Below are 16,574 nucleotides of genomic sequence, written 5' to 3'. Positions count from 1 at the left end.
CAAATTATGAATCTGTGGATTCAACCAACTCTGGGTTGAAAATATTCATGAGGGGAAAAAAAGTACATCTCTGCTTAATGTGAGCAGATAATTTTCTCTTGCCATTCCTTAGCTAGTGTCATATAACTACCAGTTTCACAGCATTTACATTGTATTGGGCAATGGAAATAAGCTAGAGATGCTTTAAGGTATATATTTAAAGAAGGTGTATAAAATGTCTGCAAATGCTGTAAGAGACTTGAGCGCTCATGGCTTAGGCTACAGGGAGGGTCGCTGGAAACAATCCCCTTGGAATATAGAGATGACTGTATTTGGCCAGACCAGTGAATAAGCTTTTAGCAAGAAGATGTAAAGGCCTTTTTCCACAATCAGCATAAATATGAATTCACTATGGTTACAGATGACTGAAGTCTTGAGAAACATTTTGCCTAAGAGGTTGAAGAAGAACCCAGCGGTCTTTTTTTTATTTTACACATTCCCCAGTGTTGACCTCCCATTCCACTCTGCATCAAGTAACACCTGACTGCTTGCAGAGCCAATTGTGCCCTCCAAAGGAGAACCTAGTCCCTCATGTTATTTCATGTTTATGATTTGTTCACAGCAGCCTTATAACATATTGATGGCAACATCTGTAAACATAAAAGCCAGAGTGTTCGTTCAGCATGGCAAACTTTAGGGAGACATCAGAGGATAGCAGAGGAAGGCCGGGGCAAGGCACCTCCCTCCGTCTACTCACTCCCCCTGCTCGTAGAATTAGAGGAAGATACGTCTACGTCTTGGTCCATTAATCCATGTAGCTGGAATGTCATCATGCTTTGGGAAAGAAACAAATGTTTTTTCGTTGTTGAATAAAGTAAGGAAAGTCTGGGTGCACGAGAGCGTAGTGATAATGTTTGTTGGTGAATGACCTTGTGTTCCTGTCTATTTTAATACTCTCTTGGGCCTCAATTGACTCATCTGCAAGGTGGGGATAATTGTGTCTTCTCTACCCAGGATTTTAGAACTGGATCAAATTGGTCTGCTGAAAATAACTACTAAGCCAGGCAGTGGTGGTGTACACTTTTAATTCCAGCACTTGGGAGGCAGGTGCATCTCTGAGTTCAAGGCCACCTGGTCTACAGAGAGAGTTCCAGGACAGCCAGGGCTATACAGAGAAACCCTGATTCAAAAAAAGGAAGAGAAAAATAAAAAAAAAAAAACTGCTATAGAAATTAGACTTTATTATAAGGGTTTTATGAGAAGCTGTCTACCACCAAATAAAAAAAGAGAAAATTCCCTGAAAAAACAGAATATTGGTTTCAAAACAGAAATGTAACCTATTACAGAATTTGAATATTTTATTGGAAAGCTTCCTCCAAAGAACACTAACTCAGGTAGTTTTTATTGGTGAATTGTTTTAAATTAAATAACCCAGATCATACATGTATCATTATAGAAAATAGACTGGAAAAGAACAATTCCAACACACATAACCTTAACTCACAATGTCCACTATATCATGAGAAGAGAAAATCAAAGGCTGCATTCCTTTGAACTCACAGAGATCCATCTGCCTCCGCCTCCCAAGTGCTGGGATTAAAGGTGTGCACCTCCAGCGCCCAGCTGAGTGTAGAAACCTTAAAGAGTAGTGGCACATTTTGGGGCTGAGGGGCATGGCTGAGCTGGTAAAATGCTTGCCATGTAAGTACAAGGTCCTGAGTTTGGACCCCCAATATAAACACTGAGTATAGCAGCCTCACTGTAGTCCAACAACTGGGGAGGTAGAGGTGGCGTCTCCCTGGGGCTTGCTAGCCGCCTAGTCCAGCTGAACTGGTGAGCTCCAGGTTCAGTGCAGAATCTGCTTCAAAGGAAGTGAAGCGCAGATTGATGAAGGAAGCCGCTTGACACTGGTTTCCAGCTTCCACACACACCTGGACCACACGCATACCCGCATGAGCTTAATGTGTGGCTCAGCGATAGCATGCTTGACTAGCATGTACACACAGGCACGAAAGCAAAGGGTAAACACAACACCCGGGTCCTTTTGTTTGAAACTTAGAGTTGTAAATAGAAACCGGTATGATTTTGCTATGCAAGCCTGAGGTCCCGAGTTAAGATCCCTAGCACTCACCTAAAAAGCTGTGTTGGCACACAACGGTAATCTCGTCGCTGGGGATGCAGGGAAAGGAGGTTTGCCAGAATCTTACTGGCCAGCCAATCTAGCCAAATCAGTTTTAGTCAGACTTTGTTTCAAAAAATAATTCAGACGGGCTTGGGAGACGACTCAGTGAGCAGAAGTGAGACCACCTGCACTCAACCCCAGAGCCCACATGAAAGCTGGGTGCGTAGCGGCTCGCCTGGGATCCAGGTGGTCCTGTGGGGAGATAGGACGTGGAGACAGGAAAAGCTTCTGGACCCATGGCCTGCCATCTGCAGTGGTAAGGCAAGCCCGTCTCCAATAAGGTAAAGGTTAAGGAATGATGCTCAGAGTTGCCCTCTAACCTCTATACATATTGCTGTGGTATGCGTACACAGTGAGATGTGCACCCCTGAATTTACACACATTAATGTTTGCTTGTGCACGCACACACGTGCGCGCGCGCACACACACACACACACATACACAGAGTGATGAAGACCCTTGACATCACCTTATAATCTCCATGTGAACAGGAGGACATATGCCCCAGTGCACCACAAACCTTAGCCTGCTCCCCACCAGAATACAGTTTTAGTTTATTTTAATGAGTGGTGTCTAGAGAAATTTTAGAGCCAACATCCCTTTTAGTGGTAAAGTACTGAGAATGGGGACAGAGAACGAATACTTATGTCACCACCTCTCTTTAGCATGCTCTGCAATTCCTGGACGGACCAGTAAGGCGAGAAAAGAAAAAGAAAAATTGGAAGGACAAGAAGAGATAAAACTCAATTCTCTTTTTACAGGTGTACTCCTCTGTACACATTTACAAATATTTTGAGTGATATCCCAGCATTTGCTGGTGGCATATAGCATTCTGGCCGTCTGACCTTTAATGACATCTATTTTCAGCACGTGGGAATCCCTTCAGTGGGTGGAGTCTTTTTGCTCCTGCAGTGCATGGAGCAAAGGTCTTACCTGCTGTTCCCTGTCTCCCACAGATCTTATCTGACTCCTGTACGGGATGAGGAGGCAGAGTCTTTACGGAAAGCACGCTCCAGACAAGCTCGGCAGACGCGAAGGTCTACTCAGGTAAGCAAGACTCTGCCACACCCCAGTGCTGTCTAGTCTCTCTCTGCCTTCCCAGTGGAAGCACGCATTTATTCATTTATTTATGAATGCTTTTATTCTGGCTGTTTCGTCACAGTTGTCATCGTCTCTCAGGCTGCACAGTATAGAACCAAGTCTATAGCGGTTTCCACCCACCCTCGCCTTTGCCCCCCCCCAGGCTCAAGACTAATCACTCCAGCATTGCTTAGAACTTAAAGAAGCTTTGTAGCCCTTCACAGAATCTCTAAGGAAATCGATAGCCGTTTGAAAATGTTAAACAAAGAGTTTATGTTTGTACACAGTCTATACTCTTAGATAAATATGCAAAAGCATAATTTCACACAAAAACTTTGTATAGACAATCATATAATAGAATTATTCAAAATAGCCAAAAAAAAATAGAACCAACCCAGTAATGTACTCCATAATACACAGGACTATCCTATTATAAAAATGTATATTCATTAACCAATGAATGAACAAAATGTGCCATGTTCTTACAGTGAAATATTATCTGCAATTAAAAAGTGATGGCACAGAGGCTAGAATAATGCCTCAGCAGTTGGCACTCACTACTCTTGCAAAGAATCAGAGCTCAGTCCCCCGCACTCACATCAGTCAGGCGGCTCACAGCTTCCTGTACCCACTGCTCCAGGGTTTCCAGCAGCTTGGCCTGGCCTCCCTTGGCTCATTTCCTGTAACATAATGCTATGGGTCATCAGTGTTGTCTGCATGGCATCATTTTTTTTTAAGGCTATATGTATAATCCACAATTTGTTTACCACCCACCTTTTAGTAGACGCATGGCTCCCATAACAGTACCACTGTGCAAATGGCTGCTCACGCATCTCCCAGACCCTGCTTCAGTCCTTTGTGTACATGCATATAAACATGCGCTGGACTGTATGGTAGTCCTCTTTTTAATACTGTGGTGCATTCTTACAATAGCTGCCCTGCTCCCCGCTCCTGTCCGCAACCACAGGCTCCCTCCTTTCCTAGTTCTCGCTCAATATCTGCTTTATAGTCTGGGGGTTTTAGTATAATAACCACTCTAGTGAACGTGAAGTAGACGGTTTTTGTACGTTGTTTTAAAATGTGGAATGGCACACGTGGCGGAGGTCAAAGGACAACTCACAGGATTCGGTTCTCTATCATGCAGGTCCCACATGTCAAACTCAGGTCCTCAGACTTGGGGGCGTGGCGTGCCTTTACCCACTGGAGCGTTCCAGTAGCCCACTGATTATATTTTACTATCCTCTTTTCCCTCAGTGTACAGGGTATCAGTAAGCAGAGTATGTATGCATATAAATACAAAATGGGGTTTATCAATGAGCGAGAAGTAATGGCGGGGAATATAGACGACTCTTAAATGGCTCTAAATGTACTTACGAAGAGACAGAGAAAAATAGACAGAGAAAGACACATAATTAGAAGAGGAAGAGCCAAAGACATGTAAGTATCTTATAATGAAGCCATGCCCATAATCCCAGCTCTTGGAAGGCAGAGGTAGTAGAAGCAGGAACTCAAGGCTGGCCTCTGCTACATAGTGATTTAGAGGTTGGCCTGGGCTACATAAAGACCCTGTTTCTTTAAAAAAAAAAAAAATCTTGTAGCAAAGGACTCACTAAAGAGCCAAGGTTCTCATCAGAACTAGGAAGGATCCTCAACCCCATCAAAACATGTGACTGACTTTCTCAAAGGGACCTCGGGTCCCCAGACAAACATTATTCAGAGCGCCAGTGTCCAGTTGTCTAATGTGGCAAATGACCCAGCCTTCGTCCGTCCCACTATTTCCCTGGCCGCCTCCCGCTCCCACACCCTTTAGATTTGCGAAAATGCTGGCAGACAGCGGCGCCATCCCCCCCCCCCCCCCCGTTTCTGAGTCTTTGGACAGGCTCCCTTTAGCTGTGATGCCTCTTACCCCTCACACCCTTCCAGAGCAGTGCTTTTTTGAGGTCAGGGGACAACTTCGCAGTTTAGTCATTGCTTGTTTGAGGCAGGGTCTCTTGTTCACCACAAACAGACCAGGCAAACTAGCTTACTTAGCAAGCGTCCGGGCAGTCTCCAGACTCGCCTTGCCTTCTCTCCATAGGTGTGTTAGTTACATGGGTTTTGGAGATCCAGACCCTGGTCCTATCGCTCCTACCCACTGGGCTATCTCCCTTTGTCCCAGTGTCTCTATCTTAATATGCACAGTATCTTGTGATGATCATCTATTTTTTTCCATGTGGTTTCTGCTATATTAAAAGGTTCTTGGAAAGGGTGCTGGATTGCTAGCTCGGCAGTTAAGAGCACTTACTGCTCTTGCAGAGGACCTGGGTTCAGTCCCTAGCATCTACTGCCTGTCACTCAGTTCCAGGGGACCCATTTCCCTCTCTGGTTTCCACAGGCTTCTGTATACACATGGTACACATCCACCATAGCAGACTTACAACTTAAAATTAAATACTTCTTTGAAGGAAGTTTCTTGAAAGGAATCACTTGACTTGCCTCTGTAGTTTGCTTGTAGACATCAGTAATTTAAAACGAATGAGTCAAATTATGAGTAGTTAAAAGGTTCTTTTGAGGCTGGAGAGAGAGAGAGTCCTGCAGTGGAGGGTGCTTTCTGAGCCCACCATGTCAGGTGCCTCACATGCAACCCCAGCTTCAGGGGACCCGACACCACCTTCTGGCCTCCACAAAAAAAGTGTACCTGTGTATGCGGACAATGCCAGGTGTACACATGATTCTATAAAATGAAAGGGTGCTATGGATTTAGTACTCAGCGGCTGCCTTTTAGCTTCGGGACATGCCTGCTCGGAGGCTGCGAGAACATAACCACTCACTCTCTTCCTAGTGCCCTCCTGCCCCAAGTCTCTGTCGCTTGCTTTGCTTCTGGCCCGCTGCTCCAACGATCCCAGGGGAGCAACAGTTGTTAGCGCGTCTCTGTGATTCCCGGAGTCACTCAGGAAGTGGTTAGAGAAAAGCCAATATAGTGTTTCAGAAAGTTTTGTTGTTTTAGCCTAAGTATGAATTTTTACCTTTTTGAACCAGGTTTTTAAAATGGGTTTTTCTCCAGTATTTAGAATAAGAAGGTAACCATTTGATCTTAGGAGAGGATAATGTGTTCTCAAATAATTGAGCACAGTTTGATATGAACCAAATACATCTGAAACAGCAGATACCACTGTTGACCTATTTTTGGAAGACCAAGTTGGGAAAGCTAAAGTATTAGTTCAGAGTATAATGTAGAGATTTAGGTCTGAGTTCTCTGCACACTGTGTTGCTTATTTTAAGCATGTGTTCTAGAAATGGCCGTCAGTTGCATCTTGGGAGCCTCGTTTGGTTGTTTTGGGGCCAGTTTCCCCACTCAAGAATCCTGTGTGTTAGTGTGAAGCTGTCTTTACCATGTGACGTGATATTTTCCCAGGGCGTCACCCTGACAGACCTTCAGGAAGCAGAGAGGACTTTGAGCAGGTCGAGGGCAGAAAGACAGGCTCAGGAACAGCCTGCTGAGAAGCTTGAAGACCCTGGTGGGCTCGAAGGGAGCAGCAAGAAGCAGGAGCCATCAGCTGCCCCAGCAAAGGAAGCTGGGGAGGAGCAGCCACCTTTGGGCACGAGCCTGGAGGAAGAGGTGGGCTCCTGTCGCTGGCCCATTTGGTGAACCTTCACTGGTGGTGGTGTATGTAAATGCTGGTTGACCTTGCTTCATTGAACCATTCCTAAAAGACACAATGTAGTGCTCAGGTCCCTAACACGTTGTCTAAACCCTCAGCATCCTGTCTGAGGATGGTTTATCCCTGTGTTACATCCCGAGGATGCTGAGGCTCAGTCAAGTTAGCTTACTCAAGGTCACATAGCTACTTCCTGCAGAAGCAGACTTTAAGCCAAGTTCTGTCTGACCCTCAGACTTGCTTACCTCATTGTTTCTGGCTTTGTGACTTAAAAATCAAAAGTACGTAACCTCTACATTGTGAACTTAATTTATAGTAAGAATTTATGCCTTGGAGAGTCTTCAGTTAATTAGGCTAAGGCTAATTGTTCTGTGTTTTAACTCTCAGAAAACATTCAAAGGGGAAAATAGAAATTTGCAAAAGCTTCGGGAAAGCGGGAAGGTGGTTGGTGGCGCATCCTTGCCTAGCGTGTGCCAGGCCTGGCTTTGATGCCCAGGACAGCAGCGAGTCCTGTGGCGTGTTGGTGGAGTGTTGGGACGGCGCTGGAACGGTCATTCTTGCTCTCTATCCTCCATCATTGTAGCACACTTGTTTCTTCAAACTTCTGAGCTTTTTCTTTCCCGTGAACTCTGTTGTTGAGCACTCCATCTCAAAATCAGTGTTGCGTTTCCCATTTTCAAGGTCAAAAGACTTTTTATTATTATTCCTACCTGAGCTATTTAGTGCCCTTCGGTCATTTTAGGCACAGTTTGTCTCAGCTGCTGTGGTCATCCTGGTACCCTCCAAATAAGACTTCAGAAACTGTTGGTTCCTGACCACTTACTAATGCTAATTCAGCTGATATATGTTTATCGAACATCAACTATTACTAAGTCTCCTTCACATCGAAAAGGCCCATTTTGAAGAAGCCCACTGTCTTTATCCTTTGGGGAAGAAGCCCACTGTCTTTATCCTTTGGGTGAACGTGACCACTAACATCTCATCCTGTGGACTATTTCCAGCCTATCTATCGTCGCCTAAGGTGCCCAGCTCAAGCAGACAAGACTACAACCCCACCAGAGTCTCCTTCTGCATCAAGACCTTTACTCTATACTAGTTCTCATCTACTACGGACAAGTAGAGCTTCAGTCCCTGATTCTGAGAACCCAGAGGCCACCGTAAACGCCACAGCTGCAAAAGAAATGGACAAGAATGGTATGTATAGGTAACTTCAGAAGCCACTGCCCGGTGTGCATGTCTCAGGTTTGTAAGATCCACATTCTGTGTTATCTTTGGGCAGAGAGAGAAGATGATTTGGATGAGCAGTCCTCTAACAGGCTGTCTGTCCGAGAGAGGAGGCGAACTAAGGACCGGCGAAGAGGCACGGGCATTAACTTCTGGACAAATGATGTAAGTACATTGCTCTGTACAGGGCACACGATATCGCCTGTGGCTGCCAGCCTCCTCGTTGAGGTCAAAAGAAAGAGCCCCGTATGCTGCCATGACTCCGATAGAGATGGCAGAGAACCTTCACTAAGGAAAGAGAAGACTCCACTAGTGTGTAGGGTGGGACTCATTTGGTCTGTGTCTGCTGAGTACCTAGAGCACTGCTGAGCACAGAGTAGACACTCCATACCTGAAGAATTTTGAAAGCCAGAGACTCACAGCTACCTTGTAAGCACGCTAAACATCTTAATAGTATCTGTAAGCCATGGTTGAACTATTTTAGGATGATAGGAATTTTGAAGGAAGAGTATGGAGAGATGGCTTGGGTTAAGAGTACTTGTATTTCCAGAAGAACCAGGTCCAATTCTCAGTACCCACATGGTTCCAGGAAACTAATAGTCACGCATATGGTGCACTTACTTGCATGTAGGTAAAACGTTTCATGTAAATGTTTTGTAAATGTAATGTAAACAAGTAAAAATTTTCCTTTTTTTGAAAAAAAATGTTTAAAAATATTTGAAAGGGCTTAAAGTCTGTAAATTGGCATAGGCCTTTTACCTTTTTATCAACTGTGGTCGGTCTGACAGTTTTGACCACAGTGGTGTTCCTACGTCCCCTGCCTGTGACAACTATTGAAAGTGGCAGTACTAGCGTCACCTGGCTTTCAGCTTTTATTGCCCGCGTTTGAAATACCAAGAGGTGTGATTGACTGTGATTGACCTTGTTGTTTTCATTTTCAGAGAGGGTTGTGGGTGTGACCCTTTTGTGTTTCCTCTTTCCGTTTCAGGATGGAACGGATGTCTCTGAAGAGGTCAAAGGAGCGTGGGTGAGTGACAGTCTGGTGGCCCGATCCCTCCTGTCTGTCTTGCTCCGTGGCGTGTGGTCAGTGGACATGAGCAGATCTGTGGAGACGAGCAGTGTGGCAGGTGCTTGTTGGCTCTGGCCTTCCCTGGGCGGTGGCTCTGTCCTGAGCATCCTTCCCGCCCGCCGCACCTGCTGTGCTAGCTAGCCCACGGTCGTCAACACCGTCGTCAACCCCATCCCAGGCTCCAGGTTGCTTCTCTCCTCTCGAATACACTGGTTTGGATAAAGTACTTGAAATCTTTGGGAAAAGTAAAAAAGTGATCACCAGCTCCTAATGGCTCTCTTCTAACAGAGAACATAAACATAGAGAACATAAAACTTGAGGCCATTTCCAAGCTCTCATGCTTGTCTTTGAAGTGAGGGTGTAAGTACCTTACCTCCTTTGTAACTTACCCATCCAATCCCTCCTGGCCCTGAAAGGCCTGACCCACACTCCTCCGTAATCTAGTGTTTGCTTAGACTGTTAGTTGGGATCACCCTTGTAGATCTCTGGAAAGATCTCTCTTTAAACCTATAACGGCTCCCTCTGTTAGTTGGGATCACCCTTGTAGATCTCTGGAAAGATCTCTCTTTAAACCTATAACGGCTCCCTCTGTTATGGTGTCTCTTTTCTTGCTCTCCTCTGTTCTTTCCCTGACTCAGTCTTCCTTCTCGGTCTGCCCACCCCTCCCCTCCTCTTGATCTACTCTGACACCTCTATGCACTGGGGTGTTAACTGGAAGAAAGAGGGAATTTGGTTTTTACCAAATTAATACAAATCTGTATGCTTTACTTTTCAAAGCATGTAAAATGATGGCCTTTTAGTACCATGCAGTTCATTATTGTACATTTAGTCCCAGAGTATATTTAATGATCTTTACAGAAAATCAACAACTAGCTCATTTTTTATCAGCAGAGACATAAGTAGTAAATTATCATTGTTCTGCCTCAATAGTTAGGATCCCAAACAGTAACTACATGGTGGTAATATGTTCTCAGTCCCTTATGAGTCTGTGGCAGGAGGGTCACAAGTTTTCTGGTTTTGAGGTGGGATGTGTGTACTGGCTGTGTGTGTGTGTGTGTGTGTGTGTGTGTGTGTGTGTGTATTCCTGTTCATGTGTTGGGAGGTAGGTGTGGGTGCACTGGTGGTGTGTGTGTACTGGCTGTGTGTGTGTGTGTATTCCTGTTCATGTGTTGGGAGGTAGGTGTGGGTGCACTTACATATGTGTGCACATGTTATATAGAGATCAGAGGTCAACATGAGGTGATTTCTTCAATTATTCTTTCCTTAGTATTTGCAAAAGGATCTCTCATTGAACCTGGGGCTCATTAATTGAGCTAGACTGGCCGGTTAGCAAAGTCTATGGCTCCTCCTGTCTTCTACCTTCCAAGTGTACAGATTGCAAGCATGCAGTACTATGTGGCCCTTTTATATAGGTGCTGAGAATCTGAACTCAGGTCCACTTGGCCATCTAAGCCATCCCCAGCTCCCTCCTATATGACAAATTGAAGGCCAGACTGGACTATGTAGTGAGATCTTGTCTTAAATGTGGGGTGGTAATTAATGATAATATGGGTAAGAATTGTCTACCTTGAATGATGTTGAGGCTATGAAACAAAGATGAATTGTGTTGTTTAGAAATAACATAAAAAATCCCTTGGAGCAGGAGTGTGTGTGAGAGGGGGGGTTGCTTGTGTATGCCAGCAACTTCCTAGATTCTTTAAGGCAGTGGTTCTCAATCTTCCTAATGCTGTGACCCATTAATATAGTTTCTCATGTTGTGGTGACCCCCAACCACAAAATTATTTTTGTTGATACTGCATAACTGTAATTTTGCTACTGTTATGAATTGTAAATATCTGTGTCTTTCGATGGTCTTAGGTGACCCCTGTGAAAGGGTCATTCAGCACCCAAAGGGTTTAGAACTGCTGCTTTAAGGGATTTGAAAAGACTTTTGGTGACAGAAAGGTTCCTTTGGGGAACTGCGCTTAAACAGAGAATCTGAGTAATAGATTACAAATCACTAGAATGGACCATAATCCCTATAGGGTTAATACCGTTTAGATCCAAGGAATTACAAGGAAGGTTTTGTTATCATAGAATGTCTTGTCAGTAAAATCTCTCTGTACTAAACTAACGGACGCTGGAAAATCCTAGCCTAGGGTAGAAAGCACAAAGAGTTAAAATGGTCTTGGTACAGTGCTTCTTGGGGGATTTCACTTTTAGACCATTGAATCAAAACAAAGGGAAAGACTTTGTGGTTTTGTGTAGAAAATCATGGACTGATAAGGTTGGACCCACACGTCATTTGTCAGACTAAAGAATATTCCATTTACCCAGTTATCTGTGTTATCTACTGGTGTTTCCCATATGTCAGGCAGACCGCAGTATTAATCTAAGCAAACAGTAAGCAACCTAGTACCTCCAGATGGGTAGGTAACTTTGCGTGTATTTAGGTAAGCTAGGGTTTGTGAAGCACTTGCCGGGAGGTGGCATCCCCAACACTACTTGAGTTCTGCAAAGGGAAGGCTGCTGATGGGTCAGCCTAGGTGAGGCTGCCTTTTTAAATAGTCTTACATTTTTTTTTCTTCACTTGTTGTTTGTTTTCCTCTCTGGTTGGTGCACTCTTTGCTAATTCTAGTAGCATTTTCCCTACGGGCCCATGGGAAAAAATATCTGGTGATGACCCAGAATAACTTGCTACAATCCCACCTAAAGGCAGTCAGTAGGACCAATGATCTTAGGGCCATTCTCTCTCTTCTCTCCTATACCATACTGTCTGTCCATTAAGCAGTGATGTTGACTTGACTCTGTGGCAATCAATGTGCCAGTCAGAGAGGGGCATTCACTTGAAGTGTCACTGTAGCTCCTCAGTATGGAAACCGCGGACGCTGGTGCCGTTCTTTCCTCCCTCGTTATTCATTGAAATTCTGTCTGCTATTGAGGTGGTACCGCATCCTCTCCTCTCTCTCCCTAGAGTGGTGATACCTGTTGTTTTTAAAGACTATGACATCTGCTTTTCAACTGAAATACAATGTGTAATCAGTACAATCATAAATTTAACATGCATCGCTTGGGGAATCTTGGCATGTATCTGACACCCAGCAGGTTGTAGGACTTTTCCATCGCCTCATACGGTCCTTTTATCCCTTTCCAGTCAGTTCTGTGACCCAAAGGACAGTCATGTTTCTGATTTGTCACCATACTTTTGTTTGGACTCGTCCAGCTATATTTAACCTTAAGCAAACTTCAGTGGTTATTATCTCTGCCGTATTCCTCCACTTGGGATTAGAGTAAAATGACTCCCAGCACGACTCTTTCCTCTCTTTTTAACTACTCAAAAGATCCCTCTCTTTTTAACTACTCGCCACATGCCGGTTAACAACTGCATGGCCGGGAAGGCCTTCTGTGTAACCTAAGCTCTGCTGACATCACTACAATCCATTTCCTCTTTTAGGTACTTGTAAAAATGTAACTAAGATTTATTTACAGATGAGATTCATGGTCAAGGATAGCACCAATGTTTTCTCATGTACAAAATAGTTAATGAAGAGATGAGTCGCATGTTGTTATTGTGAGTCTAGGGAACACAGAAATGTGGGGACCTTGCTTAAGCTCAGCAGAGTAAAGGGTTTTGGTCAAAACCCACCCACTGGTAAATCCACCAGCAAGTGAAACCGACAAAGAATGTGTAATTTGAAATCTTAGTACCTCCTTGACAGATATTTTTAAAGGAATTCTGTTTCATTATCCACAGTAGGTATGTAGCAGGTTGTCTTTAGTTATCTTTTGAATTACTAAGTAAAAAAAATGAATTTAAATGTTATCATGAATATCTTTATATTCAGAAGTGTGCTTGGTGTATAGTAGTCCTCCTTTATCCATGAAGAAGATTTTCCAAAATGGTTGGGGGGGTTGCTTAGAATTGCAGTTAGTACTGTACTGTACATGTACTATGTTTTCTCTTACATAACCATGATGAATTTTAACCTACAATTCAGTCACAGTAAATAATATGTATACTGAATAATATGACCAGCTCACTACTTTTATGTTTTCAGGACATTACTTAGTAAAATAAGGGTAACTTAAACATACACACACTGCAGTCTTAATGTCTTAAAGGTTGATCTGATAGCTATGAAGGCTCTTCAGTGACTAATGGGAGAATATGACAGGTTCTTGACGAAGAGATGATTCATGTTCCAGGCAGGACAGAGCTGGTGCTGTGAGATTTTATCACACCACTCAAAACAACACACATTTTTAAAAATGTGTTAATTCTGGAATTTCCATTTAGTCTTTTTAAGCAGTTTAACTGTGAGTAGCTAAACTCATGGAAAGCAAAATTGCAGAAAAGGGTTGGGTGGCTTTTGTATCAATGACAGTCTAGGGTATCTACAGCCATGGGCGCACTTGGCCTGTCTTTTGGGTGACATGAAATTTGCTCGTTTTTCCCCATCTTCTGGGACAGTCTGTGCCAGCCCAGTCCTGTTAACTGACTCTATCACTAGAGGGCACAGTCATCAGCAGAGATGTTGGTGAGCAAGCAGAATTATGCTCTAAAAAGAGGAGGAATCACAAACAAGCTGCTTTTGCTTTTAATGACTTGTGAAGAAGCCAATCCAATACAGTAAAGACATTCACCTTGTAACTCTTTGTATCATGAGCTACAAAATAATTTACAAATAACTTGGTTCAAGAACTTAATGGCACTCTTAAGAAAACTAAGACCCAAAGAAGCAAATTATTTGGAGACATGAAATCTCAGGGTGATCCTATGGCCTGCATCAGGAACCCTTTCTTGTGTGTCAGTAATGACACAGACATGAAAATATGGCTTACATTCTTTGCCATACCCTATTCATCCATTTGGAATTTTTGCCTAGCTGATAACACTTGCTAGTACCTTCTGACCTCTGTGAGTGTAGGAACATCTTACAGAACTTGGAAGTTTTGCAGAGGATAGACTCAGGAGTAAGAGCGTCACTGTTCATCTGCAGCCCTTGACATAGATGGGCAGCTAGTTTTGTCAGGAAGTAGGAATTCTTTTGTTAGGAAAGCCCACTCCCTGTTGTAGATAACTGTTGGCCTGCTAGTGGAAAGATCTGCTGGTAAGGTGCTCTAAAAGAGGTAAGCAATTTAATGTAGGCATTTCCCAACTAAATAAATGAGAGAGTGCAATTTAAATTTGCTGGCAAGGCTTAGTTCTGAGTGTTAACAAGAAATTGATGCCCCAGAAATGTCTGTAATGCCAACCACTAAATATATGCACTTAGTGTTTTGTGCTGCCCTCTCCCCTCTTGTTAGATAGAATCTTCCTGTTCTTTCATTTGTGGGCAGACATTTTTCTACAGTCTAAAGATACAACAATAAGCAAAAAAGTCCTGTTCTAGTGTAATTTGCTTCCCAACAAGAGGGACCAGCAATAAAGGAACACTTAGAGTAAATAGACAATAAGTGCTATGGAAAAGCAGAGTAAAGAGAAACAGAGGTGTCGCACGGACCAGGGCAATCAGATCAGTCTGCGTTGACAGACTGTGATGTGAGCTCAGACGAACGGATGTGAGCTGGGAAGCTGTGTCTTTTTTTTTTTTTTTTTTTTTTTTTTATCAAAGTGGTATAAAGAACTGAATACCCCAGAGCCTCTTCTTGACACCCTTTGAAATAAAGACCATTGCCTCTCTGCAGTGAACATGTTCTTAAAGAATTACGGGGCAGGGTGTGGGGTGGGGAGGGGTGGGCACACTTGCTAATTAATCAGGAAGATTGTTGAGTCAACTCACCTCTGGGTCCCCTTTGCTTTATCTTATTTGTTTTTTTCAGCTTTGTTGTATTTTTTTAACTGGCTCTTCCACTTCACTTACCAAGTTTTTCTTTGATAAACATTGATTTCTAGACGCTACTGAAATTCTGAACTGTGATCGAGCTTGCGGTGGCTCCAGTGACCATCACAGCATTTAGAACTGAACAGCTTCTAAGCCATCGAGTTAACCGTCTCATTTTTAAGATAACAGGGCCAATGCAATGGCTCAGTTTTGCATGAGAATCTGATGACCCAGGTCCAATCCCCAGAACCCACAGTGAAAGGAGAGAGCAAACTCCCAAAAGTTGTCCTCTTAGCCCCTTAATGTGCACCGTAATGCCTAAAGGCCTGAACACCTTTCTGTCGTACACACATACACTGAACGGTTAAAAAGAAACAGGTCACACGGAGGCCCGCAGAAGAATGAATGCAAGGGTGGTGGCATCCCATCCCCCGTTCACAACTGCGTTCAATTGTATCTTTGTTTTTCATGCATCTCAGCCTGCTATGACAGGCGGTAGAGCACAGAAGCCCAGTACAGACTCAGGAACTGTGTTCCCTGCACGAAAATCCCAGCCGAACGGTTTTAGATAAGACACCTCTCTTTGCTTTGGTTCCCCCGTTTGTAAACTGGAGAGACTTAGTACCTAGTGTTTGACCTCCGTAATAAAAAGTGAAGCTAGTACATGGAGGTTATTGGTGACTCCTAAGTTCCTAAATCCGTCTAGAACATGACTCTTGGGACTTTTATCAGCCTTTAGAATCGCGTGATTGTAAAGTCATCTAATTTTCCCTTAAAAAAAAAAAATTGTTTGGAGAGTTGAGAAATGGCCCAGGTTCCTCTAACTCTAACAAGAATACTTTTACTGTTGGTTTATTTAGTCAGGGCCTCGCCATAGAGCCCTGGCTGACCCCTCACCCTCCTTCCTGATTGCTGAGAGTACAGACATGCCACCACACCTGGCTTTCCGAGGCATTTGGAGGCAGTTTTGAAGGATTGCTGAGGTAGAGAGGGGGAAAGAATGTGTAGAAAGGAAGAAGGCTGAGTGTTTCACATTTCACTCAGTACCCTGTGAGCTCCCAAGCAAAGCAAATCCCCGCGGGTTCTTCGTGGGTCACGCTGACTTGCATTTTCCCGCAAACTGCTGAGTCTTTGCTCCTTTTCGTCCGTGGATTTCCCGGCAGTTCTGTCTATACAGGTCTTTACTAGTTTTCTCCTCCCTCCCCTCCCCTCTGGATGAATCTCTGCTTTTTCTCTAATCTTTCACAACTGCTCCTAGCTGTTTGCTGGAACTTTTTTCTCAAGCAGTGGTTTTGAATCTTGTTACGCAATCTCATGAAGCACCTTGGCGTGCTCATTCTTTGCCACTGGACAGTGTCTTGGCCCTTTTCCTTTTAGGTAAAATCCTAGGTCTGTTTTGCTTTTTCCTCTCTATTGGGGCCTGATTGCCTAATATGGTAAGGTATTTCCCAGGCAAGACTGCACTGTTGAGTTGGAACAACAGCTTGCCCGAGTATAAAGACACTGTAGGTAAGCTCTCGGGTAGACCTAGTTATTTATGTAGTAAAGTAATAATTTATAGGACACCATATAGCAACCACAATCTTTTCCTCTTGGTA

The 16,574-nt window shown here is 43.8% G+C and overlaps 1 protein-coding gene across 1 annotated transcript in view; it reads left to right on the top strand.

Moving 5' to 3' along the window:
• The window catches only part of Ppp1r12b (protein phosphatase 1 regulatory subunit 12B), a 159,858-nt gene that overhangs the window by 86,030 nt on the left and 57,254 nt on the right, over window positions 1-16,574 (top strand). The window contains exons 15-19 of the mRNA XM_051204053.1: window positions 3,118-3,208; window positions 6,636-6,839; window positions 7,881-8,073; window positions 8,168-8,268; window positions 9,092-9,130. Coding sequence (XP_051060010.1) covers window positions 3,118-3,208; window positions 6,636-6,839; window positions 7,881-8,073; window positions 8,168-8,268; window positions 9,092-9,130 — 628 coding nt within the window. The remainder of the gene's footprint in view (window positions 1-3,117; window positions 3,209-6,635; window positions 6,840-7,880; window positions 8,074-8,167; window positions 8,269-9,091; window positions 9,131-16,574) is intronic.

Source organism: Phodopus roborovskii, unplaced genomic scaffold (genome assembly GCF_943737965.1).
Source record: "Phodopus roborovskii unplaced genomic scaffold, PHOROB, whole genome shotgun sequence".
Classification (NCBI taxonomy): Eukaryota; Metazoa; Chordata; class Mammalia; order Rodentia; family Cricetidae; genus Phodopus; species Phodopus roborovskii.
Note: the sequence above shows the minus strand (reverse complement) of the source record. Positions and strands in the feature narration are given on the sequence as shown.